Raw genomic sequence first — 27829 nt, 5'->3', positions numbered from 1 at the left:
GCTGATTGCATCTCTTGGAAACACTTAACGGATTCTTTTGTGCCCTGTTTCTTGTAAGTTGGTGGTTGAGTAATGAGATCCAACTCAGATTTGGTTTTTGGTTTTTGGTTTTTGGGTTTTTTGTGGTACGCGGGCCTCTCACTGTTGTGGCCTCTCCCGTTGTGGAGCACAGGCTCTGGACGCGCAGGCTCAGCGGCCATGGCTCACGGGCCCAGCCGCTCCGCGGCACATGGGATCTTCCCGGACCGGGGCACAAACCCGTGTCTCCTGCATCAGCAGGCGGACTCTCAACCACTGTGCCACCAGGGAAGCCCCCAACTCAGATTTGGATTCAGTTGTTCATGTTGGGGAGTGGGGGGCAGGTCCACTTGTAGGCAGGATTGAGGTGCTGTGTACTTCCACCAACAGGTATGCAATACCTGGTTATGTGCTGTTACCGGTCATTGACAAGCATTGCCTAGATAGTTCATTAGGTAACTCATTAGGATTGCAAATGGGAGCACTCTAATTCTATCATTCCTTCTGTTCATTAGCTGGAATATTTCCATATAGAGAAATTTACCCTCAACAACTATTTGGTTACCGTGAGGCACAGTTCATATAGAAAAGGCAGAATAAATCTTTTTTTTTTATTCACCAGTTGTTAAAATGATGAATTGGTTTTCAAATATCCTCAAAATATGACCAATTCAGTTTTTTTTTTTTTTTTTTTTTTTTTTTTTTTTGCGGTATGTGGGCCTCTCACTGCTGTGGCCTCTCCCGTTGCGGGGCACAGGCTCCGGATGCGCAGGCCCAGCGGCCATGGCTCACGGGCCCAGCCGCTCCGCGGCATATGGGATCCTCCCAGACCGGGGCACGAACCCGTATCCCCTGCATCGGCAGGCGGACTCTTAACCACTGTGCCACCAGGGAGGCCCCAATTCAGTTCTTTATGTTTACTTTTTAGTATAATTATGAGCTTACAGATTTAAGCAACTTGATGTGTTCAGTCCATGACAGTTATTATCCTCATTCCATCTGTGACCAGAGGAAGCTTATTCAGGTGACATCTGAGTCCTTTTGACATTACCCTGGCCACGTTTGATCACTTCCTTGCTTCTTGGTATCTTGGACAAGATATGTGTGCTATTATCAATCTGGATTTGTGAAAACACTTCATGATTAGAAGAGTCCGTATAAAAATCCACGTATCTGGCTGCTCTGGAAAAATCAGGGGCCCTGACATTACAGGGCCCACATTCCCACTGAGTGGCATTGGAGCTGAGTGGTGGCACGTACACTTCAGCTCCCCAGAACCCCACCTGGTCTGGCCCATGAAAGCCTTTAAATTTTTCACCCCTGTAATCGATGCTCAGTCAACTATTCAATAGATGAGGAATGGAAGGGAAGGGAGTGGGCAGAGTCGGTGTGCAGTGGAGACACTAAGAAAGGTTTCTTAGAGGAGGCTGGGCTTGATCTGGGATTTCAAGAAACAGTGAGGGTGGATTGGGTGAAAAGGGATGTGAGCAGGAATGTCGAGCTGCCTTCTCAAGGCACAGTGCAGCAAGCGACAGGGCCTGACCAGCCAGTGTAAGCTTGGCCCAGTGGCCCCTTCCAAGCACCTGACCTTCGTTCACCCATCACATTTTGTTGCATTCCCAATAGGTGCCAGGCACTCTTCTAGGCACTAGGAATAGAGCAGATTAGACAAAATTCATGCCCTCTTAGAGCTTATATTCTAGTGAGAGAGACCGTCTGTAAGCAAATAAACATACAGTATGTCAGGTGGCAATAAGGGCCAAGGATAAAAATAAAACAGAGTGAAAGGATCAGGATTGCTAGGGGAAGCGGGGGGCTCTGATCCAGTGGTCCTTGAAGGAAGTAAGGGAACAGCCCTAAGGTATCTGGGGAAAGGGTATTCAAGGCAGAGGGAGTGGCAGGTGCTAAGGCCTGGAAGCAGGATTGAGCTTGGCACAGGCTGCTGAGACGAGTGGAGACAGGGCGCAGGTAGTGAAATTAGAGAGGGAGCGGGAAGCCAGGTCATGTAGTGCCCGTAGGCCCTTGGGAGTACTTAGCTTTGACTCTGAGTGAGATGGGAGCCAGTGGAGAGTTTGACTAGAGGAGGGACACGATCTGTTTGTGTTTTAGTAGGATCGCTATGGCTGTCATATTGAGAATGGAATAGAGGTGCAGCTGCCCAGTACAGTAGCCACACATGACTGTTGAGCACTTGAAAGGCAACCACACTGAAATGTGCTGTAAGCATAAACTACACACCAGAGGTGGAAGATTCAGTGTGAAAAAGAGAATGTAAAATATCTTGATTTTTTTTATATTGATTCCATTTTGAAATGATAATATCTTAGACTATATTAAATAAAATATATTATTAAAGTTAACCTCACAATTTCTTTTATGTTTTTTTAATGTGGCTACTAGAAATTTTTAAATTACATGTGTGGCTCTCATTATATTTCTCTAGAACAGAGCTGGACTAGAGAGTGACGAGAATAGAAGCAGAGATGAGTTGGAAGGCTGACAGTTCTCAGGACACAAGATGATAGAGCCTTGGTCGAGGGTGGTAGCAGTGGAGTTGGTGAGAAGTGGTCAAATTCAGGATACACATGTGTGTGTGTGTGTGTGTGTGTGTGTGTGTGTGTGTGTGTGGTAAAATACATATCACATAAAACGTACCATCTTAACCATTTGTAAGTCTACAGTTCAGTAGTATCAAGTGTATTCACACTGTTATGCAGCCATTACCACCATCCATCTCCAAAGCTTTTTTCATCTTGGAAACTGAAACTCTGTGCTCATTAAGTACTAACTCCTCATTTCCCACCCTCAAGCCCCCACACCCAGGCGCCAGCAATCACCATTCTCCTTTCTGTCTCTATGAATTTGACTACTCCAGGTACCTCATGTAAGGGGAGTCATACAGTATTTGTCCTTTTGTGATCAGCTTATTTCACTTAGCATAATGTCCTCAAGGTTCATCTTCATTATAGAATATGTCAGAATTTCCTTCCTTTTTAAGGCTGAATACATACTAGTGTGTGTGTGTGTGTGTGTGTGTGTGTATACACATATGCCACATTATGTTTATCCATTCATCTTTTGACGGACGTTTTGGTTACTGTCGCCTTTTGGCTGTTGTGAATAATGCTGCTATGAACATGGGTGTTCAAATATCTCTTCAGACCCTACTATCAGTTATTTGGGGTATATACCCAGAAGTGGAATTGCTGCGTCATATGGTAAATCAGTGTTTAATATTTTGAGGAATTGCCATAACATCTTCCACAGTGGCTAGACCATTGTACACTCCTACCAGCAATGCATAAGGGTTCCAGTTTTTCCCCATCCATTCCAACACTTGTTATTTTCTGTTATTTTTTACAATAACCATTCTAATGGATATGAAGTGGTATCTCATTGTGGTTTTGATTTGCATTTCCCCAATGATTAGTGACGTTGGGCATCTTTTCACGTCTTATTGGCCATTTGTATATCTTCTTTGGAGAAATGTCTGTTCAAGTCCTTTGCCTATTTCTTTTAATCGGGTTGTTTGTTTTTGTGTCACATTGTAGAACTTCTGGATATTAACCTCTTATCAGATACATGATTTGTAAATATTTTCTCCCATTCCATGGATTGCCTTCTCATTCTGACTGAGGATGATTGTGTCCTTTGATGCACATAAGTTTTAAATTTTTATGTAGTCCAATTTATTTTTCTTTTATTGTGCTTTTAATGTCATATCAAAGAAATAGTTGCCATACGCTTTTCTTCTATGTTTCGTTCTAAGAATTTTGTAGTTTTAGCTCTTACATTTAGGTCTTTGATCCATTCTGAGTTAATTTTGTAAATGGTATGAGATAGGTGTCCAACCTTACCATTTTACATGTGTATATCCAGTTTTCCGATACCATTTGTTGTAAAAAAAAAAACTATCTGTTCCCCATTGAATGGCCTTGGCACCCTTGTCAAAAATCAGTTGAACATATGTATTGCAAGATTCATTTCTGGGCTCTCAATTCTATTCCATTGGTCTGTATCCTTACGCCAGTACTATACTGTTTTAACTACTGTAGCTTTATAGTAAATTTTTAAATCAGGAAATTTGAGACCTCCAACTTTGTTCTTTTTCCAAGCTTGTTTTAGCTATTTGGGGTCCCTTGAAATTCCATATGAATTTTAGGATAGATTTTTTTATTTCTGCAAAAATGTCATTGGGATTTTAATAGCAATTTCCCTGAATCTATCGATCACTTTGGGTAGTGTTAACATCTTAACAATATGAAGTTTTCCAATCCATGGACACAAAATGTCTTTCCATTTGTTTGCATCTTTAATTTCTTTCATCAGCGTTTTCTAGTTTGCAGCATACAGCATTTGGTCTTTCACCTACTTGGCTAAGTTTATCCCTAAGTATTTTATTCTTTTCGATGCTATTGTAAATAAAGTCATTTTCATAATTTCCTTTTCGGATTGTTCAGTGTTAGTGTACAGGATATAATTCGAAGGTAGATCTGAGAGAACTGACAAATTAGATGGAGGGTATGGGAGAAAGAGAAGGGTTTACAAAAAGATGACCCTATAGTTTTTGGCCTGAGCAGCTTAGAGAATAGAATCACCATTTAATGACATGAGGAAGAGCAGTTTTGGAAGGAGCAGTCAAGAGTTCAGTTTGGATTTGAGGTCAAGTATCATAAGAACTAAGAACTGACTACTGGAGACGGCAAGCAGAGGTCACAGTGGCCTTTTCAGGACTTATTCAGCGGAAGAACAGGAAGAAAAGCCTGGTGGAGTGGCCTTCAACTGGGATAAGCTGTTGGTTATTGGGGTAGCTTTTTAAACCTTACCAAATTTTCCATTAAAATGCACAAAGCAACTTTAAGAGTAAAAATAAAAGCCCACAGACAACAGCTTTAACAAAGCCAGTTAAAAGGGTATCTTACAAACCCCAGACTACAAGTAGGTGAGGCCAAACCACCAACTGCAGCATTATTCTACAGATACAGAATCAGCAGCTGTGCTGTGGTAGTGGAGGGAAGAGAAAAAGGGTTCGACAGTCCCAAGAGCCAAGGAATCCAGAAATCACCAAAAATACTTCCCCACACACACACCCTCCTCAAAAGAGACTACCCACTGAACAGAAACCTCAGCAAGTGACTAAGAGAAACCACCCGTGAAACTGCAGACATATTTCTCAGGCTCCAGCTCACAGATGAGTTAACCAACAACACAAAACATGAGAATCCACTAACGAGCTGAGGGAAGATCAGAGAATGCTGGGACAAATCTGAAACACCCAACAAAAACTCCCTTCCAAAAGGAAAGAGCCCTCCCTGAGGAAAAAAGAGCTGGAACTGAGCAGGGCAGGAATACTGAGGAGTAAAGAGAGAGAAATTTCTGACACGAGAGGAGACAGATCAGGAAGTCCTGGAGGGGGGCTCCATAGAGAGACTGCAGCAGAAGACAGACCGCCACCTGTGCAGTGCAGACAGCTACCCCATACATACAACATCCTCCTGTAAGTACAGAAAAAGTCATGTTATTCAAATGTGAGCAACAGAAGAAGGTTATGAGCACACCCTATACAAAGAAGAAAACGATCCCAAAAACCTTCCACAGACAAAGAAAGCACACCAGAACAGCATCCCCCCAAAGCAGATGAAACCTGTATCCTAATATTTCAAAATGACCTAAAAAAGAATTAGAAAAGGGTTAGAAACTACTAAAGAATGGTATAAATAAAAAAATTTTAGAAAGCTCAGAAACTAAGTGACTAGTCAACAGAAAAATGTGAAAAGAGAGTTGACAGGAGTCAGGAAAGAATTAGAAAAAAATACAGAAATATTTCAGAAATAAATATCATACAACCAAGAACACAAGAATGAATAGACCCCACAGAAAGTCCATTAAGGGAAATAAGGACAAGACTCGGCGGGGAAAGGCTATAAGAGGAGAGTCCAATAAAGAGAAAAACTAGTCAAGAGAAGTGATAAAGAAGTCAAGCAAAGAAAATCCAACTTATGTATAACATAGCTCCCTAAAAAGGCAAAACAAAGCTGTGGAATAACAACTGATAGAAACCACGATTCAAGAAAAGTTTTCTGAACCTAAAAGAATTAAACCTGCCTGGTGGAAGAGCATGTGTACAACTGGAAAATCAATACAGAATAGTATGCACTATATACACACTGAGATATAATCTAGTAAAACAATCAGATTTTAAAGATTAAAAAAATTATTTTGGGGGCTTCCTTGGTGGCGCAGTGGTTGAGAGTCCACCTGCCGATGCAGGGGACGCAGGTTCGTGCCCCGGTCCGGGAAGATCCCACATGCCGCGGAGCGGCTAGGCCCATGAGCCATGGCCGCTGGGGCTGCGCGTCCGGAGCCTGTGCTCCACAAAGGCAGAGACCACAACAGTGAGAGGCCCGCGTACCGCAAAAAAAAAAAAAAAAAAAAAAAAAAAAATTATTTTGGGCAACCAGTCAAGAAAGACCAAGTCATTTATGAAGGAATGAAAATCAGAGAGGCATCAGACATTTTGATAGCAAAATTTTATACACATAGAGTAACATTTTGTAAGATATACAGTAAAAAAGCTGTGACCCCAGGATTTTCTATCTGGCAAACTGACGTTCAGGTATCGAGACCACAGACCGTCAGGAACATGCAGGAATTCACAGAAGCTATCAGCTTTTGAGGCATCTAACAGTGAACAACCTCAGACAACCAAGAAATGACGGAAGAGGCTTTGGCAGAAGGTCTGGTGGGAGCCTTGAATGTGTCTAGCTGTAGAAATAGGACTAGATAACAAGGATAAGGGTGACAAGTCGTGTGTAGTTTTATTTGCTCTGAATACATCGAGTACATTGAAAACATGAGAAGAGAAGGTATGGAAAGTAGAATAAGCTCACTGACTGCCTTATTAAGTAAGAGCAAGGTATATCATCACTTTAAATTATACGTCAGCAGGGAAAGGAGTGGAGGGGGAAGGTCAGGGCTACTCGCTAATTTTAGTATTGCCCCTAGGAGGGAGTCCAGTGTATAAAAAGAGGGGACCCAGGGTACTATATAAAGACATCAGTATAAAGGTAACTGTTAGAACATAAACATACATTTTCTGACACTTTCTCAAGAACAAACTGGAAAGAGAGGGAAAGGATACAGTGAGTTTAGGCAACTCTTTCCAGAAACTTTGTAGAAAGACCAGCTGAGAATCACAGGGGTCCCTTCAGGGTGTGACTTTGTAATTGGAGTGTGACATATATACTCTAAAGTGCATGGATCCTAAGTGCATAACTTGATGCACTTTCACAAAAGTGGACATAACATGTGAGCACCACCCAGTTGAAGAACGGGGAGGGCTTGTAGGGGCCACAGCATGATTCTATGCTGATGGTAATTAATCCAGTGGAGAGGGGGCAGTTGCCAGAAGAACGTCCTAGAGGCGAGAGTGGTAGGATCTTGGGCTCGAGTCGGGGGAGAGTTGGGCCTGGCATGCGTGGCCACAGTTGTGGGAAGGTGGGCCGGTGGGGGTGACCGTGGATGGCTGTCAGATTGCTCCTGCTTCTGCTTGCTCAGTTCAATAGCTGGCAGTAGGAAGTGAGGAAGATGGATGGTTTGGGAGGTCTGCACTGGAAAAATGTGTGAGACAGTTACCAAGAGGAAGGAGAGAGAGACTGGATTCCCAGGCAGCATGGGTCTGTGAGCTCACCATCACCCCAGGAACCTGTCTGTCACGAGGGATGGTTATTGCTGAGGTCACATCCTCGAGTCAGTCTCCTTTCCGGCACTGAGATTTTTGATTCTCTGCAGTGCTCTGTGGCCTGCAAGTCCATCTGCGTCCTTGTTCCTGCAGGGAACCTCGAGCCAGAAGCAGACTCTCTGCATCAGGATGCTTGGGGTCTGGACTGGGGTCATGTCCCTGGATTCGGGCAGTTTGTCATGAAAATGTATTTTAGTTGCTCTAAAATCCATTTTGAAAACACCAGCCAGGGGCAGAGGGGCAGGCTGTGGATAGGAACCTAGCAGAGTTCTCTTTTTTTTTTTTCCTTTTTATTAAAAACAGTTCTACTGAGGTAAATTTGATATACAATATGCTGTACATATTGAAATAGCACAGTTTGATGAGTTTAGCATGTCCCTGTGAAGCCATCACAGCTGTGGTGTGGGTTCTCATGTAAGGAACACAGAGAGGGTGAAAGTCTCGGGGGAGGCATCCAGCACTCCTGCTTGACCACAGCCAGTGGGATCGGAGCTGACAGGCACGAGGGCAGAAACTCAGCTCAGACTGGAGCACGCAGAAGGGGAGCTCACTGGCCCACGAAGCCAAGAAGTCCACACAGTTGGCCGCCTGTCATCAGAGCTGGGCTCTCTCCACTGGATGAGCGTCGCCCCCGGGGCGTGTGTGGCACCAGCAAGGCGGTGCAGCCCTTGCACCCTCCTTGGCTCACCCTGACATTCCCCGCAGAGTGGCCGACACAGTCCCTGAAGCCCCCACAGGCATGGGAAATGCTAGTTAGCTTGTGGCCACCACTGCAGACCTCAGTGGATTCTACAAGGTGTGGGTCCAAGAGTGGAGAAAGATGTGCTGTGCCCCCCCAAAATTGGAAGCCACTGCTGGCAGAAGGAGACGTGGATTCAAGGGAGCCAGTGACCAGTGTCCACCCAAGAGCGGTGTTGTTCCTGCTGGTGGGCACTTGGGGAGGGAGCTGAGAGGAGGACAGACAGAGTGGGCACTGACTGTGCTCCACCTGACCCCCGGGCTAGGGAACAAGCTCCCTGCCCAGGCCGTTGCCCACGGCAGTGAACTCACCTTGAAGTCAGGTGCCTGCAGGTAGAACACAATCCACAAGCAGGGACAGTTGCCTGGTGTCACCCACACTGTACCTGAAGGGTACTAAGAACTTCCTCGCTAGCCCTGCTGGGTGAGGGCCGGGGGTGGGGGTTCCAGAAAGCCAGGGGGAGAACCTGAATGTTAGGGCTCCTTCTAGACCTTTGTCCTTGATGCCCCCCTTTTCTTCTCCCAGCCCCATATTGCCCCCCAGTATGTTCCCAGAACCACCCAGGATCCATTTCTCTTGCTGTTTGGCCATCCGTGCAACGGGAAAGCAGATTCCCAGGTTTCTACACTGGGGAAGGGCCTACAGCCCTACCAGAGCCGTTTATGGTTAGAGATGGCCCACAGGTGGGGACCCCCTCCCCACACACCTAGTTCTAGACCTGTGTCTTTATTTTCGCCTCCCAAAGCCCCACAGCCTTGTTTCAAGTGTGGCGGACTGCTAAGGAGAACCCGGTTTTGAGCTGCACAAGTGTCTGGAAAGAGGGTGTGGCCCAAGAGACGTGTGGCCACTGTAGACCACACCACACACCAGGCGATTGGCCGAGAGAGAGGGAGCCTTGCAGACAACCAGCAGCCCTCAGAGGGCCTCGGAGCCCCTCCTTTGAAGGGCCCTTGAGAGTGCAGTGGACAGGTAGCCTGAGGGAGGGAGGAGAGGAAAGGGACTCCTTCCCTCAGCTGTCACTGAGGGCACCCGCAGGAGGCATGCCCTCAATTAGGACTCTGTCAGTCTGAAAAGGGTGAGGCCGGCTGTCAGCTGCAGGACATACTGGGTGAGCAGGCCTGATGTCACCCTGCCTCTGCTCCGCTTTCCCCTCCATGCTTGGGCCCCAGCGCTCTTTCCCAGCACTCCCCACTTGAGCCAGTCACTGTGGCCAGGGGCCCCATGGGGCGGCGCTACAATGGTGGGACCCGAGAACAGTCCGGGCAGATGCCACCAGCAGCTGTCCCTACAGGGCTCGGCAGGGTCTGCACCCCAGAGGCTGGAGCAAGAAAGGCATCTCAGGGAGCACCCACGAGTGCTGCCAGTCAAGCCCTTGTAGGGGACACAGAGTTCAGGAAGGGGCACGTGGAGCTGTCTCCTTGCGGTTTCTTCTCTCCTGGCCCTGACCTCACGGAGAGAGGGCCTGACAGGATGAGCAGCGGAACCTGTCCCTGGAGAAGGAGGACAATACAGGTGTGTGTCTGGCCAGAGGGGATGTAGGGCTGAGCCACAGCGTGGCCTCCTGCGCTTTCCCGCACGGCCACCCCGCAGGCAGCGGGGCAGCTCCCTCGCTCAGTGCTTTCCTTCCCATGTTGTATTTCCCAGTCTTCCCCAGCTCCTCAGGAGATGTCAGAACAGCCTGCCAGCCCGACCTCACCCCTCGGTGGCCTCCAGGGGTCCCATGCACAGGAGGCTCCAACCGCTTCCCAGGGCCTGCTCAAACTCTTCCAGAGAAACACGCCCATGGAGGACCTGGGAGCCAAGGGGGTAAGCCCAGACTCGGGGCTCCACCACCATGCAGGCCAGATAGGGGGGAAGGGCAGGGCCAGTCTGCGGCCCTTGGGTGACGATGTGAAATGCCCAGGGACACCCTGAGTGACCTGTTCAGCAGCTCTGGTCATGGGCGTCAGGCCTCTGCAGGGGGTCCCGTGTCCCTGACGCCCGAGGGTGATGCTGTGCACAGCCCAGCCTGGGCTCATGGCATTTTCGCCACAAGCCCTTGGAGGAGAGGTGGAGGGCCTGACACCTGCCTCAGCACTCGGGTCGCATCCACAGACCACCCCCCGTCTGCTGTTCCCCCAGGCCAAGGAGAAGATGAAAGAGGAGTCGTGGGACATCCACTTTTTTGAGTACGGGCGCGGCATGTGCATGTACCGCACCGCCAGGACGCGGGAGCTGGTGCTGAAAGGCATCCCCGAGAGCCTCCGCGGGGAGCTGTGGCTCCTCTTCTCTGGTAAGCTGCCCTTGCCTCACGGCCCCACAGCCTCAGCCTCCATGACCCCCAGCGGGCCTCCTGAGTCGGCCAGGCAGGAACCACCATCCTTTAGAGGGCGGGAACAGGACTCTCGGCCGCTGTAATGAAGCTCAGGTGTGCCAGGAGGGGCGTTCTGGGGAGCAGACACCAGTGAGGCGGTGCCTTCCCGCCGGCAGTGGAAGGCAAACAGGCCTCCTGAGGCCTCCTTTCCTTGGGGCAGGCTCTGACAACATTCACACCCTTGGCCACTTGGATGGTTTCAGGAGGGCAAGTCAGCCATTTGAACTTGGATGGGGTGACTCCTCTCAGAAGCAATCATGAGGGAGACTCTGCCTGGCACCTCTTAGTTGGCCCCAAAGTGCCACTTCTCTTCTGCAGCGCATTGACGTCTCCACCCTGCCCTGTTGCCCTCGAAGTCCCGGGAGGGGAGGAGGAGGGAGACAGCTATCAGCTGTGTCTCCACAGGGGCCTGGAATGAGATGGTGACTCACCCTGGCTACTATGCTGAGCTGGTGGAGAAGTCCACAGGGAGGTACAGCCTGGCCACAGAGGAGATCGAGCGAGACCTCCACCGCTCCATGCCTGAGCACCCTGCCTTCCAGAATGAGCTTGGGATCGCTGCACTCCGCCGGGTGCTGACTGCCTACGCTTTCCGAAACCCCACCATTGGCTACTGCCAGGTACAGGGGCTTAGCAGGGTCCAGAGACAGCATCTCCCACCAGAAGCTCACAGGAGCAGCTCTGCATGGCCCCGGGCCTAAGTGATGGCCCCACACACCTGTGACTGTGCCCTGTCCCCCCACCCAGGAAGATCCTAATCACAGAAAAAGATGAAATTAGAAACAGTGTTCATCGCTCACCTCATCCCCATGCCATGTATGTGCTTCTGGTCAGGGTCCTGAGGCGTTTGATTGTTTTGTGTGTGTGGTAAAATACACATAACATAAAACTTACCATCTTAATCATTTTAAGTGTACAGTTCAGCGGCATTAGGTATATCATTGTACAACCATCACCACTATCCATCTCCAGAACTCTTTTTCATCTTGCAAAATGGAAACTGTACCCATTAAACAACTCTCCTGCTTACCCCTGGCAACCACCATTATCTTTTCTGTCTCTATGATTTTGACTAAGTACCTCATATAAGCATCATACAGTATTGTCTTTTTGTGACTAGCTTATTTCATTTGCATAATGTTCTCAAGTTTCATCTACGTTGTAGCATGTGTCAAATTTTCCTTCCTTTTTAAGGCTGAAGAATATTCCGTTGTATGTATACACCGTGTTTTGTGTATCCATTCATCATCCAGGGCCACTTGGGTTGCTTCCACATTTTGGCTGTTGTGAATAGTGCTGCTATGAGCATAGGTGTACAATATCCAGACCCAGTCCTTTTAGGCATTATACCCAGAAGTGGAATTGCTGGATCATATGTTTAATTTTTTGAGGAGCTGTGATAGCATTTTCCACACGAGCTCCACCATTCTTCATTCCTACCCACAATACACAAGGGCTGTAGTTTCTCACCACCCTCACCAACGCTGGTTATTTTCTGTTTTTTGATAGTAGCCATCCTAATGGTATGAGGTGGCATCTCACTGCAGTTTTGATTTGCATTTCCAGGGGCATTTTATTTTAAATCTAGTGGGCATTTTCATGGCCAGGTCAGATGGCTTTCTGTTTCCCTGTGACTGCCTCTGGATTTCAGAGGAATCACTTTTCTGTAGGACCAGTGTTCTGCAGGACATATTGCCAGTGCATGGAAGACCAGTGCGCTGGCTCTAAGTCATTTTTAAGATAATTTGCCACCATTGAAGCTTTTTCTTACAAGACTTGGTATCAGCTCAGGCTGTGCGTGGTCGCTACTTTGCCATGTCCTCCCTGCAGCCATGTGGCCTTTGCATGCAGCTCATTCACACATCCTTCTGGCCCCGTGCTGCACCTGTGACACCAGACACCACGCCGAAGAAGGTCCTCGCCTTCTCGGGTGTCCGAATGCCTGCAGGCCCACTTTGAGGAACTTGGTTGACCGTTTTGGTCAACTTGATTTCCTGCAAATTGCCTTTTGGCAAATTGCCCCGAGTTGGGTGGAAGAGTTTGTTGTTGCCAGGCTTTCTGGTAGAGGAGAATGCATAGGCCACTTGGCGGGGGGACAGCTCCATGACACCCCCTACCTGTCTCTGTGCCCATAGGCCATGAACATCGTCACCTCAGTGCTCCTGCTCTATGGCAGCGAGGAGGAGGCATTCTGGCTGCTGGTGACCCTCTGTGAACGCATGCTGCCCGACTACTACAACACCAGGGTGGTGGGTGAGTGCCTGAGACGGGCAGCTCCCTGTGGGGGTGGCAGGCCTCCCTGGGCCAGGTCTACATTCAGCACATCCCACAAGTGAGCTCTCGGAGGCCTCGCAGCCTTGCCCCAGGCAGAAGACAGTCACGGCTTCCGCTCCATAGGTTAGGAAGCTGCTAAATCTTCACACAGCTAAAAAGTGGAGGGCCAAACACAGACCCCAACCGTCTCTCCCAGACTTGATGCGATTCCCTAGGAGTTGCTGGCAGTGAGAGAAGAACTTAGCTCGGGGCCTAAATTCACATCCATCTAATTCTTCTTAAACATTTTTATTGTGGAACATTCCCAGTATCACAACTAGAACGTATAGTATACCCCCATGTCAACTGTTAGGAACTCATAGCCAGTAGAATCTGTGTTAGTAAATGGAAGTGCACTTGCAAGTATATTTAATTACATATATAATTAAGTCTGTTATTCTAAAATGTCCTTCCCTTACTGTGTGCTTTTGGGGGTTTCCACTCTTGGGGTCCTTTAGAATTGCATCTGTTCACAAGCTTCAGGTCGGGACACACACAATCTACTGAGATCTCTGTTTACTTCTTTTTTTGTTTTGGTTTTTTTGTTTGTTTTTCTTTTTTTTAATTTTTCTTATTATTATATATATATATATATTTTTTTAACATCTTTATTGGAGTATAATCGCTTTACAATGGTGTGTTAGTTTCTGCTTTATAACAAAGTGAATCTGTTATACATATACATATGTCCCCATATCTCTTCCCTCTTGCGTCTCCCTCCCTCCCACCCTCCCTATCCTACCCCTCTAGGTGGTCAGAAAGCACCGAGCTGATCTCCCTGTGCTATGCAGCTGCTCTCTGTTTACTTCTGACGCCCTAGAGAGAAATTAGTATTTCCCAAAAAGAAAATCCAAGTATAGTGGAAGAAATCGTTCTTTTCACACAGTGGTTTGGAAGTAGTAGAAAGGAAACTTACAGGATTTTTTCCGTTCTTGTTTTCTCCACCCCACCTGCCCCCCTCCAGCCCTCAGTTGTAAGCCGAGCTGGCTGGGGACCAGGTGGGCTTCTTGCAGGTGGGACCCTGGGGTCCCACATGAGGGCCTGCCTGAGTCAGGGGTGTGAGCTCACCATTCAGACTCCTTTGTTCTCTCCCTAGGTGCCCTGGTGGACCAAGGCATCTTCGAAGAGCTCACGAGAGACTTCCTGCCCCAGCTCTCCGAGAAGATGCAGGACCTGGGGGTGATTCCCAGCATCTCGCTCTCCTGGTTCCTGACCCTCTTCCTCAGCGTCATGCCCTTTGAGAGCGCTGCGGTCATTGTTGACTGCTTCTTCTATGAGGGCATCAAGGTGATCCTGCAGGTGGCCTTGGCCATCCTGGATGCCAACATGGAGCAGCTACTGGGCTGCAGCGACGAGGGCGAAGCCATGACCGTCCTGGGCAGGTGACTGAGCCGGCCTCCCTCCTCCTGCTGGGGAGCTGGCCAGCACTGACTGCAGCACACCCCACCGCTCCCCAGCCCTATGTGCTCCTTGGTCAGCATCCTGGGACTGTACCTACCAAGTGCCCAGACAGGGCTAGACCCGGGGATACTCCAGGGGGGCGGAGAGAGCCTCCTTTCTGGAAGGAGACAGAACAGTACTGGAGTAGTAAGTGCTGGGAGAAGGTAAAACAGGTAGTGGGCCAGAGCACACTGGACTGGAGGGCTTGGTGGGCAGGAGGCACCTGGAACAGCAGGGCCTCCCACCTCTAGCGAAGGCTGGGTGTCTGTTATTCCCGCAAAGCACTCCTGGTCGTGCCTTTCCCAGCTCAGCAGCATCACTCTCGCCCCATCATCTAGACAAGGGCCCATGTTGGGCCTGCTGTAGCTGCTGAATGAGCTGATACCCACCAGGCGCCTAAGGCCCGGGTCAGCCTGGCTGCCTCGTCCTCCCTCAGTCCCCGCATCCCATCCTCATGGACCCTCTCTGGGGTCCAGCCCCTCCCCTCAACCCCTACAGCCTCAGGGCAGACCCATGACACCCCTTGCCAAGGGCCCTGTGTCTGCATCGTCACAGTTCTCCCTGCTCCAGTCTCATCCACCAGCATCCCACAGGGCTCTTCCTGATCAGAATCTGACCCTGTTCCTCCTCCCTTGGGGTATGGGGACTCCCTGTGCCACTGGTGGTTTTCTGGACAAAGGATTTAAGTCCCCCAGCCTGGCCTTCAAGGCCTTTATAACCAGGTGCCTTCCTGGGGGGTCCTCACTGTGGCCCAGGCCCTGAGCTCTGTACAGCCTTGCCAGCCCACGTGCATGTATTTGCCCAGCCTGGAATGCTCCCGGCCACCCGGGACAGCCAGGGACGCTGCCACCTGCCTGCCGAGCCAGCCCAGGTGCTGACTGCGAACGTGCAAGGGTCCCAGGCTGGCAGGGTTGTCGCTTCTCTGCTCTTGCCACGCCAGCTCTTTGTCCTCAGTGATGGCAAGATACTCAGCCCGTGGCCAGAGCCGGCAAGTGATTTCCATGCCCATCTTCCACACCAGGCAGATGGGGCCCCTCCTCAGCAGCAGGGCCTGACCAGAAACGGTTCCGGAGCCAGTGGGTGTCTCCCACCTGAGTGTCAGGCCCAGCCAGAGAGCCTGGGAGAGTGTGAGGTCCTGGCTGGGCTAGTCCAGCCAAAGTCAGGCCCTGTCCCGAGGCCGTGTTCCTCGGACACCCCCACAACAGGACTCCTCCCTCGCCTTCCTCCTGGGACACTTCTTTGGTCCCTGGTTCTTCCTGGCCAGGCAGGGAGTCCTCACACCTGGCCCAGTGACCTGCCAGATGGAGGAAGCGTGTCATCCCTCCAGCTGGGACAAACCTCTCTCCTGGTTTGGTAGGGTCTGGACTTGTAAAGGTCCCCCCACCGTGGGACCCCAGTGGACAACCTAGCTTTCTCAGAGTTAGTGCTCAAGCCTCTCCACTGCCTCCAGGGGGCATCCCTGATTTGCCAGGGTACCCATCCCTGATTTGCCTTTCCCCCTCCTCCCTGCAGTGGCTCATCTTTCTCTCTCCTGGAGGATGCCTGGCCCTCAGTACACTCGCTCATTGATTGGGAGTCTGGGCAAATTAGGTCTCTCCACATCACTTAGCCATGGGTAAGACACCCCTGTCACCTGTGGGTGATCTAGATTTCTGTCCTTTAATCCTTACAGATACCTGGATAATGTGGTCAATAAGCAGAGTGTCTCTCCTCCTATCCCACACCTCCATGCCCTGCTGACCAGTGGAGATGACCCTCCTGAAGAGGTGGACATCTTCGACCTCCTGAAGGTGTCATATAAGGTCAGCACTCACTGGGGGCTTCTTGGCCAGACCACTCCCTTGGGCCATGTGGGTGCAGTTGGCCATGGCGGGTGGCTGTCTTCTGCTCTGTGGTTCCACCTTATCTCACTGAATCACCTCTGACTGGTAGAAATTCAGCAGCCTGAGGGCCGAGGACATTGAACAGATGCGGTTTAAACAGAGGCTGAAAGTGATCCAGTCCTTGGAGGATACGGCCAAGAGGAGTGTGGTACGGATGGGCCCGGGCTCCCATGGCCCCAGGGTGCAGGCTGGAGCTGGGGTGGGGATGGTGACCAAGTGGGCTGCTCCTGCCAGGCCATCTCCAGACTTCCCTGAGGAGCAGGGTGCGGAGTCCCCTAGCACTGTCTTGTGTGGGACTGGAGTCCACGAGTGAAGGTGCAAATTTAGGGAAGTGGGGAGAGGGCTGGTCACAATTTTCTGCTTGTGGATTGGTCACAGGGAAGCTTCTCTGATGCCTCAGTGCCTAAAGGCTAAGCATGATCCCACTCTGGATTGAGCCCTCAGGCCTGGCTTTAACCCCTGCCCCTGGGTAGCAACACTCAGCCACCCAGCCCTCCATCCACTCAGCCCGCTGACCTCTGCCGCAAGCCTTTGTCCTCCTGTCTCTGGAGGGAGAAGTTACTGGGAAGTTCTAGGTCATCTTCCAAAGTGCCAGTGCCAGGGCCTTTCGAGGGATCCAGATAGCAGTCGGTTGATCACCGCCCCTCACCCTGTGTCCCTGACTGGGTGTTCAGAACAGAAAGGCACCCCCAGTGCCCACCAGGAAGGAGCTCAGGGAGTGTGAATTGAGTGACAGGATGGGTGATGAGGGGTAAGAGTGTGGACCACACCTTCTTTCCTGATGGACTACCCTCATGTGCTCGGCCAGCTGGCAACACCAAGAGGGCAGTTCATGTCTTCGCCCCCATCCACATGGGGATTCTCTCAAAGAGCAGCAACTTGAGAATTCATTAATACATCCTGTTTCTCTTTCCTTCTAGGTCCGAGCTATACCTGGGGACATTGGTTTCTCAATTGAAGAGCTGGAGGACCTTTACATGGTGTTTAAGGTGACAGCCAAGAGCAAGGGAGGACCACTATCCCATCCTAGTCCCCTAAATTCATCCTCAGCGTAGCAGCCTCCTGCCAGGAGAGAAATAGATTTAAAAGCATCCTCAAAAGCAGTTACTACAAAGTTCACATGGTAGAATTTAATCCTTCTTGGAGTTTAGGCAGGACACTCTTTTAAGTGGAAGAAAATCCACTCAAGTCAGCTTATATAAAAGGGAATGCATTGGCTCATGAAACTGAAAAGTCTAGGAATGTACAGCTTCAGGCATGACTGGATCTAGGTGTTCCAACATCCTGTCAAGCTCCCCTACCTCAGATATCACCTGGACTGCTCTTCCTACAGAGTGGCAGGACTGTTGCCAGCATCTCCAAGGTCATCCTGTCCTCTCAGTAACCCCAGTGAAAAGAAAATTTTTCTTTCCAAGTGGTTTTAGCAAAAAGCCTGGGGTTGATTGTTGGAATGACTCAAATTAGGTGCTGTGGCTACAGGAGGGTGTTTGCTGCTGACCCAAAACTGGGCCACGTGCCCACCCCATGGCCTGAGGGTGGGACAAGAGGGGCTCTCCAAGAAAAGTTCAGGTGCTGTTAACAGAAGAAGGGGAAAGGGTGTGAAGAGCAGGCGGAAACAGCCGTGTCTACAATGCCTTTCTGATCTCATTGTCGGGTCCCATCTGCCCCTCCAGCTGCCTCTGATTCAACCCCCAAGATAACCACCCTGCTCTGGCCTTAAGGTCAGAGCAGTCCAGCCAGTACTGCCCCTCACCCGCTGTGGCTGGCGGTCCTAGGGCCCTGTTTTGACTCCCACAGCTATAAACTGGGGGCTGATGTTACCAATGCAGGAGGTTCTGTGAGATGCTGTGTGTAGCCCAGTGCTCACTATCCAGCACTCTGCAGACTTGGATGGAGTTGGAGGGTGAACACACCAACCAGCCTGGTAATCCTAAGCACCCAGGGGCCAGGAGGCCAGGCCATCTCACCAGGCTATGCCCCCTGCAGGCCAAGCAGCTGGCGAGTCAGTACTGGGGGAGCAGCCGCCCTACAGCTGTGCGTCGGGACCCCAGCCTGCCCTACCTGGAGCAGTACCGCATCGACACGAACCAGTTCGGGGAACTCTTTGCCAGCCTGACACCCTGGGCCTGTGGCTCCCACACGCCCGTGCTGGCGGGGCGCATGTTTCGGCTCCTGGATGAAAATAAGGACTCGCTGATCAACTTCAAGGAGTTCGTGACAGGGATGAGTGAGTGGCTCCAGGGCCTGCAGGGGCCTTTCTGTGCCCACGCCCTTTCTGAGGAAGCCTCCAGATGCCAGCCCTGGCCAGTCTTCCCACTGCAGCAAGCTGAGGGCAGCCTGGAGCCCTTGACCCTTGATAAAGGAAGTGCAGTTTTCCCACTGGAGATACATGGAGGTCCAGTGGGAGCCCTCCCGCCCCTCCCCTCCCTCAGTCCACTGCTGGAGGCCGGGTGTGCAGGTCCCAGAGAAGGGGAAAGCCAGAGGCCTGGTTCTCACCCCCAGGGTCCTCTCCAGGAGAGAGTCAGGTGGTGAGGAGGGTCCCACCAGAACCCACTGGAAGGGGAGGTATTCGAATGTGGACTGGCCGTGGGACTCTTGTGCCCTTTTGCCAGCGTGCCTCCTTGCTGGCCTTCCTCCACAGGTGGGATGTACCATGGGGACCTGACAGAGAAGCTCAAGGTGCTCTACAAGCTCCACTTGCCTCCAGGTGAGAGCCTTCCGTCCCACTCCCCAGCAAGGGCTTCTCACATGTCCAGAGCTGGAGCTGCAGCATTCCACAGCACAGGCCTCTGGAATGCTGGGCCTTGCGGCAGCTCGGGTCCCAGCATAGTGGAGGCTCGCCCGTCCTGACGGAGAGTATGGAGGAGCCAGAGCATGGGGGCTGAGGCCCAGGCCAGTCCCGGTCTGAGAGCAGGGCCGTGACCTGAGTGACCTGGGAGGGGATGTGCGGGAGTCTCGGGGAGGACTCTGCCCACGGGCAGAGGCCCAGGTGGAGCGCTGTGCCGCTCAACTAGAACTCCCCCGCATGAGGGGGACTCACAGGAGTGGATACTCAGGTTTGAATCTCTTGTGTTCATTAGCTTATCCTTAAGTCTCTCAAGGGTTCCTGTTTCTCACCAGAGGAGTGGCCTGGGGGCGCCAAGGCCGGGGAGCCCTGTTGTATGGCTGCTCTCCTCTGGCTTCTCTAGCAGTGCCGGGCCTGCTGGGACACTGACAGTGGATCGTCCGCAGTAGCTGGTCCCAAAGCAGGGAGCCTAGCTCACCTGGCTCAGCAGGGGTGGCCACTCAGAGTTGTCCAAGTGCAGCGGGGGAGGGCTTCCCCATTTTCACAGGAGGGAATTGAGACAGGCTGGTGAAAATTTGGCCCCAGGGTTTCTGCTCTGGGATGGAGCTGTCCTGGGTTCCTGCTGTTGTTCATGACCTGCCCCTGGGAGTCAGCGGCTGCCTCAGAGTTAGCCTGAGTGATTTTTCATCCCAGAGGCTCTCACTTGATTGGCCTGGGGCGGGGCCCAGACTGTAGTTTTAAAGCTTCCCCCAGGGTTGTTCTCTGCATCCAAAGTTGGAGGGACAACTGCTCCTGACACAGATATTCTCACCTGTGGCTGGTTTTTCCCTGTAACACAACAAGGAACACTTCCATGGAAAGACTGGTATAGGCCACCTCTCATTCTGCTGGGAGAGAGGCCTGGGCTGGGCAGACCCCGCTGTGCCGAGAGCCTGTCCGTGAGGGCTCGTGCGGCCAGACCTGCCACTTCCAAGCCGCCTCTGCGCACCTTGCTTCATCTAGGGCTCTAGTGGCGGCCCACACCTGCCACCTCCCCTTGTGCCACGCACTGTTAAAACTTGCTCACTTCCTCCCGCTCCGTACGATGGGGAGAATAAGCCCCCTGCACAGAACCAAGTGGATCCGACACCCCAGAGACTACTTCATTGCAAACTGAGGCGGGCCAGTATGTGCTGGTGTGGAACAATGCCCAAGTGTATAAAGTGAGAGCAAGTCGCTTGTGCCTGGCCGCTCCCTGCATATGTACCTGCAGGAGCATAAAACATCCCGAAAGAATCCCTGGGCCGCATCTTCGTGGGGTGGGAGAAAGGATGGCCGCTCAACCAACTCCCAGCTGCACTGACTGGGTTTTTATCTGGCATATGTATATATTACATTTTCAAACACAATGCACGAGTCAACCAGAATCAGTCGTCAGCTGTTACCACTATGACCATCCACCATATTGGTGGGGCTGGGAGCTGTGGAGCACGCAGTGGCAGGTGGGGGGAGGGCCTTTGTCCAGGACTCAGGGAGGTTTCGTTCGGTGAGAATCAAGTTGTTACCTCCTGCCCTCACTCTTCTTTCGCTCCGAGTATAGCCCTGAGCCCAGAGGAGGCTGAGTCAGCCCTGGAAGCGACCCATTATTTCACCGAGGACAGCTCCTCAGAAGGTGAGCACTGTATCCCACTGGCCTCGGGCCCTGTGCCGAGCAACACTGCTGTGGGGCGCATGCAGGTGGCCTGCGGCCCTCCACGGGCTCGGGGAGTGTGCTGCGTGGGGAGGTGCAGAGCGAGAGCCAGGGGAAGCTGCCTCTCCCTCTAGGGCCAGGCCCCCCGGGGATGTTCTCACTCCTGTTTCTCCTGTCTCTGCCTTCCCGGACCCGGGCTTCTCCCTCCCTCTGCCTCTGCTTCTCCTCTGCTGTCCTTTCCAGCATCTCCTCTGGCCTCCGACCTGGATCTTTTCCTGCCCTGGGAGGCTCAAGGTCAGTGCCTGGGGGGCAGGGGCGCCCCCTTTGCACTTGGCTTCCCCAGGGCCTTGGGTTTCATCTCCTGAACTCTCCCGTGCATGGTCAGGAGGCCTGGAAGCTCTTAGTTCCAGAGACGCCTCCTGTGTGGCTAAGTTCCGAGGAGGACCCAGAGCCAGCCGTGGACTGGGGTGGGGAGGGGCCGCTGCTGTGCTTGCGTGCGGCCAGTAAGCGAGGACACGCAGTGTAGTGGGTGTGGCACAGGCAGTAGGGTGTCGCCTCCCCAGCCACGTGCACAAAGTATTCTCTCGTCATGGTCACAGGAAAAACACAAAATGCTATCATTGCAAAGCTGTCACTGTGAAACAGACAAAGCACAGGTGAGCAGAGGTGGAGGAGAGGGGTAGAGCTTTCTTTGGAAACATTTTCATGTTCCACACAACTTTTTTGTTGGGGAAAAATACGTCTGTTGAGTGCCTACTAGAAGTCATCCCTGTGCTACACTTAAAACCTGTTGGGAGTACTGGGTCCAGAGTGATGGGGCATTCTGGGCCTGGGATTTGGCAATCAAGCTGGTGGTATGTAATACACCTAGAAAACCAACCAAAACACCCCCCTATAATTCTCATGGGGGATAGGTAATAACACACCAAGGATAATACACACTCAAAAGGGAAAGTAAAAGGTACTATCAAGATATTATCAAGATACCCAAAGCAATCCTGCTGACAGTGCCAGAGGCTTACTTAACTTGACTATGAAGCTCGAAGACCTTGATTTCAAGTATACAAACTAAAGAAGCAGATGTATCTTCTGTTATACTCGAGCAAATCAAGGATGCTTTAGGCTTGTCCCAGACACTTCCAGGAGAGGCCAGGGACTCGGGGTACAGATCCCTGTCCTCAGACCTCACGTAGCCTCCAGGCAGCGGTCCGTTCCCTGGTGAGAAGCCTCAGCCCGGAGCGCTGCACCCTTCCCTGCCACCACATAGCTGCCAAGGGCCATTCAGAGCTGGGACACTGCTGTCCCACCTGAGGTCCCCCCACTGGCCACATTCCCTCAGGGAACAGGTTTGCAAAAGCTGGGCAGCCTGCTCGCCCCAAGTTTATGGTCACCATAAGGAGCACGGTGTCTGCAGACGCCAGCAAATACGTCACTTTAAGAACTACAGTGCTGAGCGCAGGATTCACGTACATAAAATTCCTCATCAGCTAGTGTGGCAGTTGCAGGTTGAATTGGTCATTGGGACTCCCCTGAGTTTGACCTTTGTCAGCAGAAACTATAGAAATCATTGGTCTCAGACTTTTTGCCCATGACGTGCGCCATCGTTCACTTAAGAACTGTGTGGTATGACTTGTACTGTTTTGAAAGAGAGGATGTAAGGGTTCAGTGGCTCTGTGGTTTGGGTGGAGTGAGAGCCCTGCTCAGAGAAGGCCGAGAAGAAGCAGCATTCAGGGCCCAGGGCCAGGTCCGCCTCCGCAGGAGAGCACAGACTAGACCGACCACTCAAGGACCTTAGTGGTTTGGAGTCATAACAGAAGAATGTTCTTGTTCTTTTTATTCATCCCGTTGTCCAGAAGCACTACAGCAGGAAGAGCAAGAGGGAGCTGGAAATGACATCCAAGAAAAAAGAAGAGGTGTGTATATAGGTCAACATCTGCTGATGCTGGTAGAGGTCCCAGGGTGGGTGGGGTCTGGTTGCCCTGTCACTGCAGAAGAGCCCCGTACCCTGGGGAGATGGCAGATGCATGCCTGAAACCACAGCTCTCCTTGAGGTGAATGCCCAGCCCATCAGCTGTCCAGCTGTCATCAGCCCCAGGCCTGAATCTCCTGTAGCTATGAACACCCCCAGCCATCACCGCCTCCCTCTGGGGGTGCCTGCTTCCTGCCAGGACTCCTCTAGGTTCCCAGCCGGCCTCTCCTTCTCATGCCACTCTCTCTCCAGCCTCCGCATGGTTCTGTCACCATCTTGGGGAAGACAGATTGGGACCATCCTCGTCAGCTTAGCTCAGACCTACTTCAGCATTACTCAGGGGAGACCCATGAGTGTTCTAGGGTGTTTTTTCCTATCACCACCTCCCCAGATGCCGGGGTGTTTTGTAATAGGGCCCAGGTAACTCCATGCCAGACAATACCTAAACCCACTTACCCCCTGCTACCAGCCCCCAGCCCTCTTCCTCTCATTTGGCAGATGGAGATTAATTTTTTTCTCCCAACTTGCAGAGGAGAAGGGAACCAGCCCTCCCGACTATCGGCACTACCTTCAAATGTGGGCCAAGGAGAAAGAGGTTCAGAAGGAGACAATTAAGGATCTGCCCAAGATGAACCAGGTAGGCCCAATCAGAACACGCAACAGATGTTTCTGGAAATTTCTGACCAAGGCTGAGCCCTCGCACCCGGCACCTCACCACCGTCCCAGCACCCCCTGGAATGTAGGGATTCTCCTGCCTACCTTTAGAACCTCTAGTCAGGCAGCAGTCAGTGACTATTCTAGGAGGACAAGGGGTCAGTTGCTTCAGGGCCTTGTCCAGAACACTCCGCTGGTGATGACTTGCTGTGGTTTAATTGGTACCCGTGAACCAGAGGAGCATTGGGGAAGGTTAGCCTCAAAAGGCAGAGACTCACACCACCACTTATGAGACAACATCACAGTGCTTCTGCTTCCTCCCAGGCCCGCTCGACCCACCACCCGATGTTTGTTTGCTGGTCTCTGCGTCAGGACCGTGGCATCTTGCCAAGGGTCTTACAGCCAGGACCACAGACATCTAACCAAAGGCAGTTGTTGAGCTGCAGCCTGACCACGGTCTGCTGTGCCCGAAGGGGGACCTTGCAATCTGGGTGCTCTCTCATCCACAGGCCTGAAGAATTGGGTGCCCGTGGAGGGAGGTTTCATCCCTTCTCAGGCCAGGAAGCCTAAATATGGTTTCAGGACCTGGAACCTGACCTCTTCACCCCTCTCAACCAACCCAAGCTGCCTTACCTTGTCATCACTCTCTAAAGAGCTTCATAAAGGAGAGTTGAAGGCGCTTCCGATTAAACATATAAAAAACTCAATGTGGGGCCTCCCTGGTGGCGCAGTGGTTGAGAGTCCGCCTGCCGATGCAGGGGATACGGGATCATGCCCCGGTCTGGGAGGATCCCATATGCCGCGGAGCGGCTGGGCCCGTGAGCCATGGCCGCTGGGCCTGCGCGTCCGGAGCCTGTGCTCCGCAGCGGGAGAGGCCACAGCAGTGAGAGGCCCGCATACCGCAAAAAGAAAAAAAAAAAAAAAAAAAAAACTCAATGTGATTCTAAAACACAGTGAAGAAGTACTTGTAGTCACTGGGTTGGGAAAGGTATGATAGAAATAGGTCTGTCTCTGCTAACAGAATGGACATAGACACAGGGAGAGACTCTAAGTGTTCCTACATGTGCTGAAAGAATGGCAGCTGGCAAAGAAAGCCCTTTCCCTCTCTGCACCTCAGTGTCCTAATCTGTGAAATGGACATGTCAAGACACAGGTGTACAGAGACAACTAACGGGACAACACCCTCACACCAATCAGAATGGCCAGCACTGTGAGTCTGGATGATATGAGGGCAATCTGACCCATTCTTTACCATCTCCCTGCCCTTTTTCTGTTTTTCCCCTTAAAAGGAGCAGTTCATAGAGCTGTGCAAGACGCTTTACAACATGTTCAGCGAAGACCCCATGGAGCAGGACTTGTACCACGCTATCGCCACGGTGGCCAGCCTGCTGCTCCGCATTGGGGAGGTGGGGAGGAGGTTCTCCGCATGGTCGGGCAGAGAGCCCAGGGACACTGCCCCTGAGGAGGGCGAGCCGCCAGCCCCACACCCACCTCAAGACGCAGCCCAGGAGCTTCAGCTGCCAGCTGCAGGGGACCCCCAGGCCAAAGCGGGTGGAGACACCCCCCTTGGGAAAGCACCGCAGGAGAGCCAGGTGGTGGGTGAAGGGTGCGGCGGCGAGGGGCAGGGCTCCCCCTCCCAGCCTCTGTCTGACGATGAAACCAAAGACGACATGTCCATGTCCTCGTACTCGGTGGTCAGCACGGGCTCCCTGCAGTGTGAGGACCTGGCTGATGACACAGTGCTGGTGGGTGGGGAGGCCCACAGCCCCGCGGCCACCACGCACAGTGGGGGTGCCGTTGATACAGACTGGTGCATCTCCTTCGAGCAGATCCTGGCCTCCATCCTGACGGAGTCTGTGCTGGTGAACTTCTTTGAGAAGAGGGTAGACATTGGACTCAAGATCAAGGACCAGAGGAAGGTGGAGAGACAGTTTAGCACCTCCAGTGACCATGAGCCGTCTGTGGTTTTGGGCTGAGAGCTCCAAGGCCTGGGGGCTGGCCCCTGTCTCCTCCCTCCCTCCCGTTCTGTTTTCTCCTGAAGGACACACTCCTCCGGTTCTCCCCAGAAGCAGTGAGTTGTAAATGGAAAGAAGGCTGAACAGTCGCAGTTGGGACCTAGGCAGGGGCTCCCCACCCCCTTGTCCTGCCTTGGACCTCCTGGCCCCTGCATAGTGTCAGGGGCTCTCCGATCTGCCCTTGCTTGCCCTGCGCTGTGGCCAGGCCACACCCTGTTCTCCACCTCTTCTTCTGCAGCTGCGTGCTCCGGGGGCTTTCCTGCCACTTGGCACCAGGTAGGGGGGTTGAGTGCCTATCGGGCACCAAAGTGGTGAGAACTTCGAGATGCTCTCCAGAAGCCCCTGAGCCTGAGCTTCTGGCCCGGGGACACGGGCAGAAAGCATCTGCTGCACCAGGGTGGGTGCCGCCTGCACAGGCGTTACTCTCAATTCTCTTTCAGCTCGTCATCCTCACCATTAACCTTAAAAGCATATCCCTCAGGTCCTGATATATTTCCTTGTATTCATTTCAGTTGGCTAAAAATCACACTATGCTCAAAGCCTTAATAAATCCCTGAAAGAACTAAAAACTACACTGTGTATAGAGAATTAATGTGACCCTCAACCACTGCTTCGGCCTCCTGGCTTCTCCCCAGGCAGGTATGAGGCCCAGGCTATATTCCAGAGGTTCCCAACACTTAGTCTCTCACAGGAGGTGGGGGTTCAAGACCCCTAGGGAGGATGGGGACATGGAAGCTGCTGATGCAGGCTGGGAAGGGCCTGTGAAGACCTGCACCAGCAGAGGAAACCTGCTCTGCAGGTATAAACAGCCTGGGTCCAGGTGCAGGACGTGTGTGCTCAGGCCTGGGCTGCAGCAAGCCTTTGGGTTCAGAAAGAAGACTGTGGGGACACGGGCAACAGGGTAAGCCATGAGGACCCCTTAGCTTTGCAGCAGGAGCGATCATCATGTCCAGCGTTTGCCCCCAACACAGGATCACTCTTATTTGTACTAAAAGATAACATCTCTGTGGCTGTTGTTTGGTTTTAAACTTAATAGCTTTATTGAGGCAAAACTTACATACCATAAAATTCACTTGTTTTAAATTATAATTCAATAATTTTTTAGTAAACTTAAGAGTTGTGCAAACATCACCACAATTCAACTTTAGAATATTTCCATCACCCCAGAAAGATCCCTCCTGCCCATGTGCTGCCAATCCGTGTACCCGCCCCCAGCTCCAGGGAACCACCAATCTATTTTCTCTCTCTTTAGATCATATGGATGGTTTTAAAATAACAATCTCCATGATTTTACCTTGTTTACAACTGCCGAGTCACTTCGCGATAAATATGCAGCAAAACAACGTCAAAGAAACTGAACAGCTGTTGTATTAATGACAACAACAACAAAAAGTAATTTCCTTTCTAGTATTTACACAAACTGACTACATGCTTTGTCATAAATTAATCTCAAAGAATTTATTGCTAGAAAGCCTACATTCTTGGGACTTCCCTAGTGGTCCAGTGGTAAAGAATCCGCCTTACAATGCAGGAGATGTGGGTTCAATCTCCGGTCAGGGAACTAAGATCCCACATGCCGCGGGGCAACTAAGCCTGCCCACCACAACTGCTGAGCTTGCGTGCCTCAACTAGAGAGGCTGTGTGCTGCAAACTACAGAGCCCATGTGCCCTGGAACCCGTGCGTCCTGGAGCCTGCGGGCCACAACAAGAGAAGAGAAAACCCGCAGGCCACACTAGAGAGACTCCGACGCGCCGCAACGAAAGATCCCGCATACCTCAACGAAGATCCTGTGCGCCACAACTAAGACCTGATGCAGCCAGAAAAAAAAAGACTATGTTCTTGGTCATAATAAAATTAGGTAAAGATATACATAAGAATTACACAAAATTGGCAGAGTCAAATTGATTGTCATCAATTAGAAAGATTTAAATAACTTGGAATTTTAAAATATTTATTTGGCTGCATCGGGTCTTAGTTGCGGCACGTGGGATCTTCTTTGTGACATGCGGGATCTTTCGTTACAGAGCGCGGACTCTTCGTTGCGGCGCACGGGCTCAGTAATTGCAACACGCAGGCTTAGTTGCCCCGTGGCATGTGCAATCTTAGTTCCCCGACCAGGGATCAAATCCTTGTCCCCTGCATTGGAAGGCAGATTCTTAACCACTGGACCACTACCAGGGAAGTCCTGGAATTTAAATAAATGTTTTATATGCCACGTAGAAGTATAAATTTGAGAATATACCAAAGAA

The 27829-nt window shown here is 51.4% G+C and overlaps 1 protein-coding gene across 3 annotated transcripts in view; it reads left to right on the top strand.

Annotated features, from left to right (window-relative positions):
- TBC1D9B (TBC1 domain family member 9B) overlaps positions 1 to 26148 on the top strand; it is a 45154-nt gene extending 19006 nt beyond the window's left edge. The window contains exons 8-22 of one of the 3 annotated variants that reach the window (XM_060095055.1): positions 10143 to 10304; positions 10620 to 10770; positions 11257 to 11471; positions 12987 to 13104; positions 14261 to 14546; positions 16277 to 16406; positions 16537 to 16635; positions 17408 to 17476; positions 18474 to 18714; positions 19129 to 19194; positions 20852 to 20923; positions 22795 to 22854; positions 23441 to 23547; positions 24854 to 24970; positions 25394 to 26148. In XM_060095055.1, the coding sequence (XP_059951038.1) occupies positions 10143 to 10304; positions 10620 to 10770; positions 11257 to 11471; positions 12987 to 13104; positions 14261 to 14546; positions 16277 to 16406; positions 16537 to 16635; positions 17408 to 17476; positions 18474 to 18714; positions 19129 to 19194; positions 20852 to 20923; positions 22795 to 22854; positions 23441 to 23547; positions 24854 to 24970; positions 25394 to 25540 (2040 nt within the window). In that variant the 3' untranslated portion in view covers positions 25541 to 26148. Of the gene's footprint in view, positions 1 to 10142; positions 10305 to 10619; positions 10771 to 11256; positions 11472 to 12986; positions 13105 to 14260; positions 14547 to 16276; positions 16407 to 16536; positions 16636 to 17407; positions 17477 to 18473; positions 18715 to 19128; positions 19195 to 20851; positions 20924 to 22794; positions 22855 to 23440; positions 23548 to 24853 lie in introns of all 3 variants that reach the window. The other 2 variants (XM_060095053.1, XM_060095054.1) reach the window with 2 other exon arrangements.
- The last annotated feature ends 1681 nt before the right edge of the window (positions 26149 to 27829 follow it).

Source organism: Mesoplodon densirostris, chromosome 3, assembly GCF_025265405.1.
Source record: "Mesoplodon densirostris isolate mMesDen1 chromosome 3, mMesDen1 primary haplotype, whole genome shotgun sequence".
NCBI classification, from domain to species: domain Eukaryota; kingdom Metazoa; phylum Chordata; class Mammalia; order Artiodactyla; family Ziphiidae; genus Mesoplodon; species Mesoplodon densirostris.
Note: the sequence above shows the minus strand (reverse complement) of the source record. Positions and strands in the feature narration are given on the sequence as shown.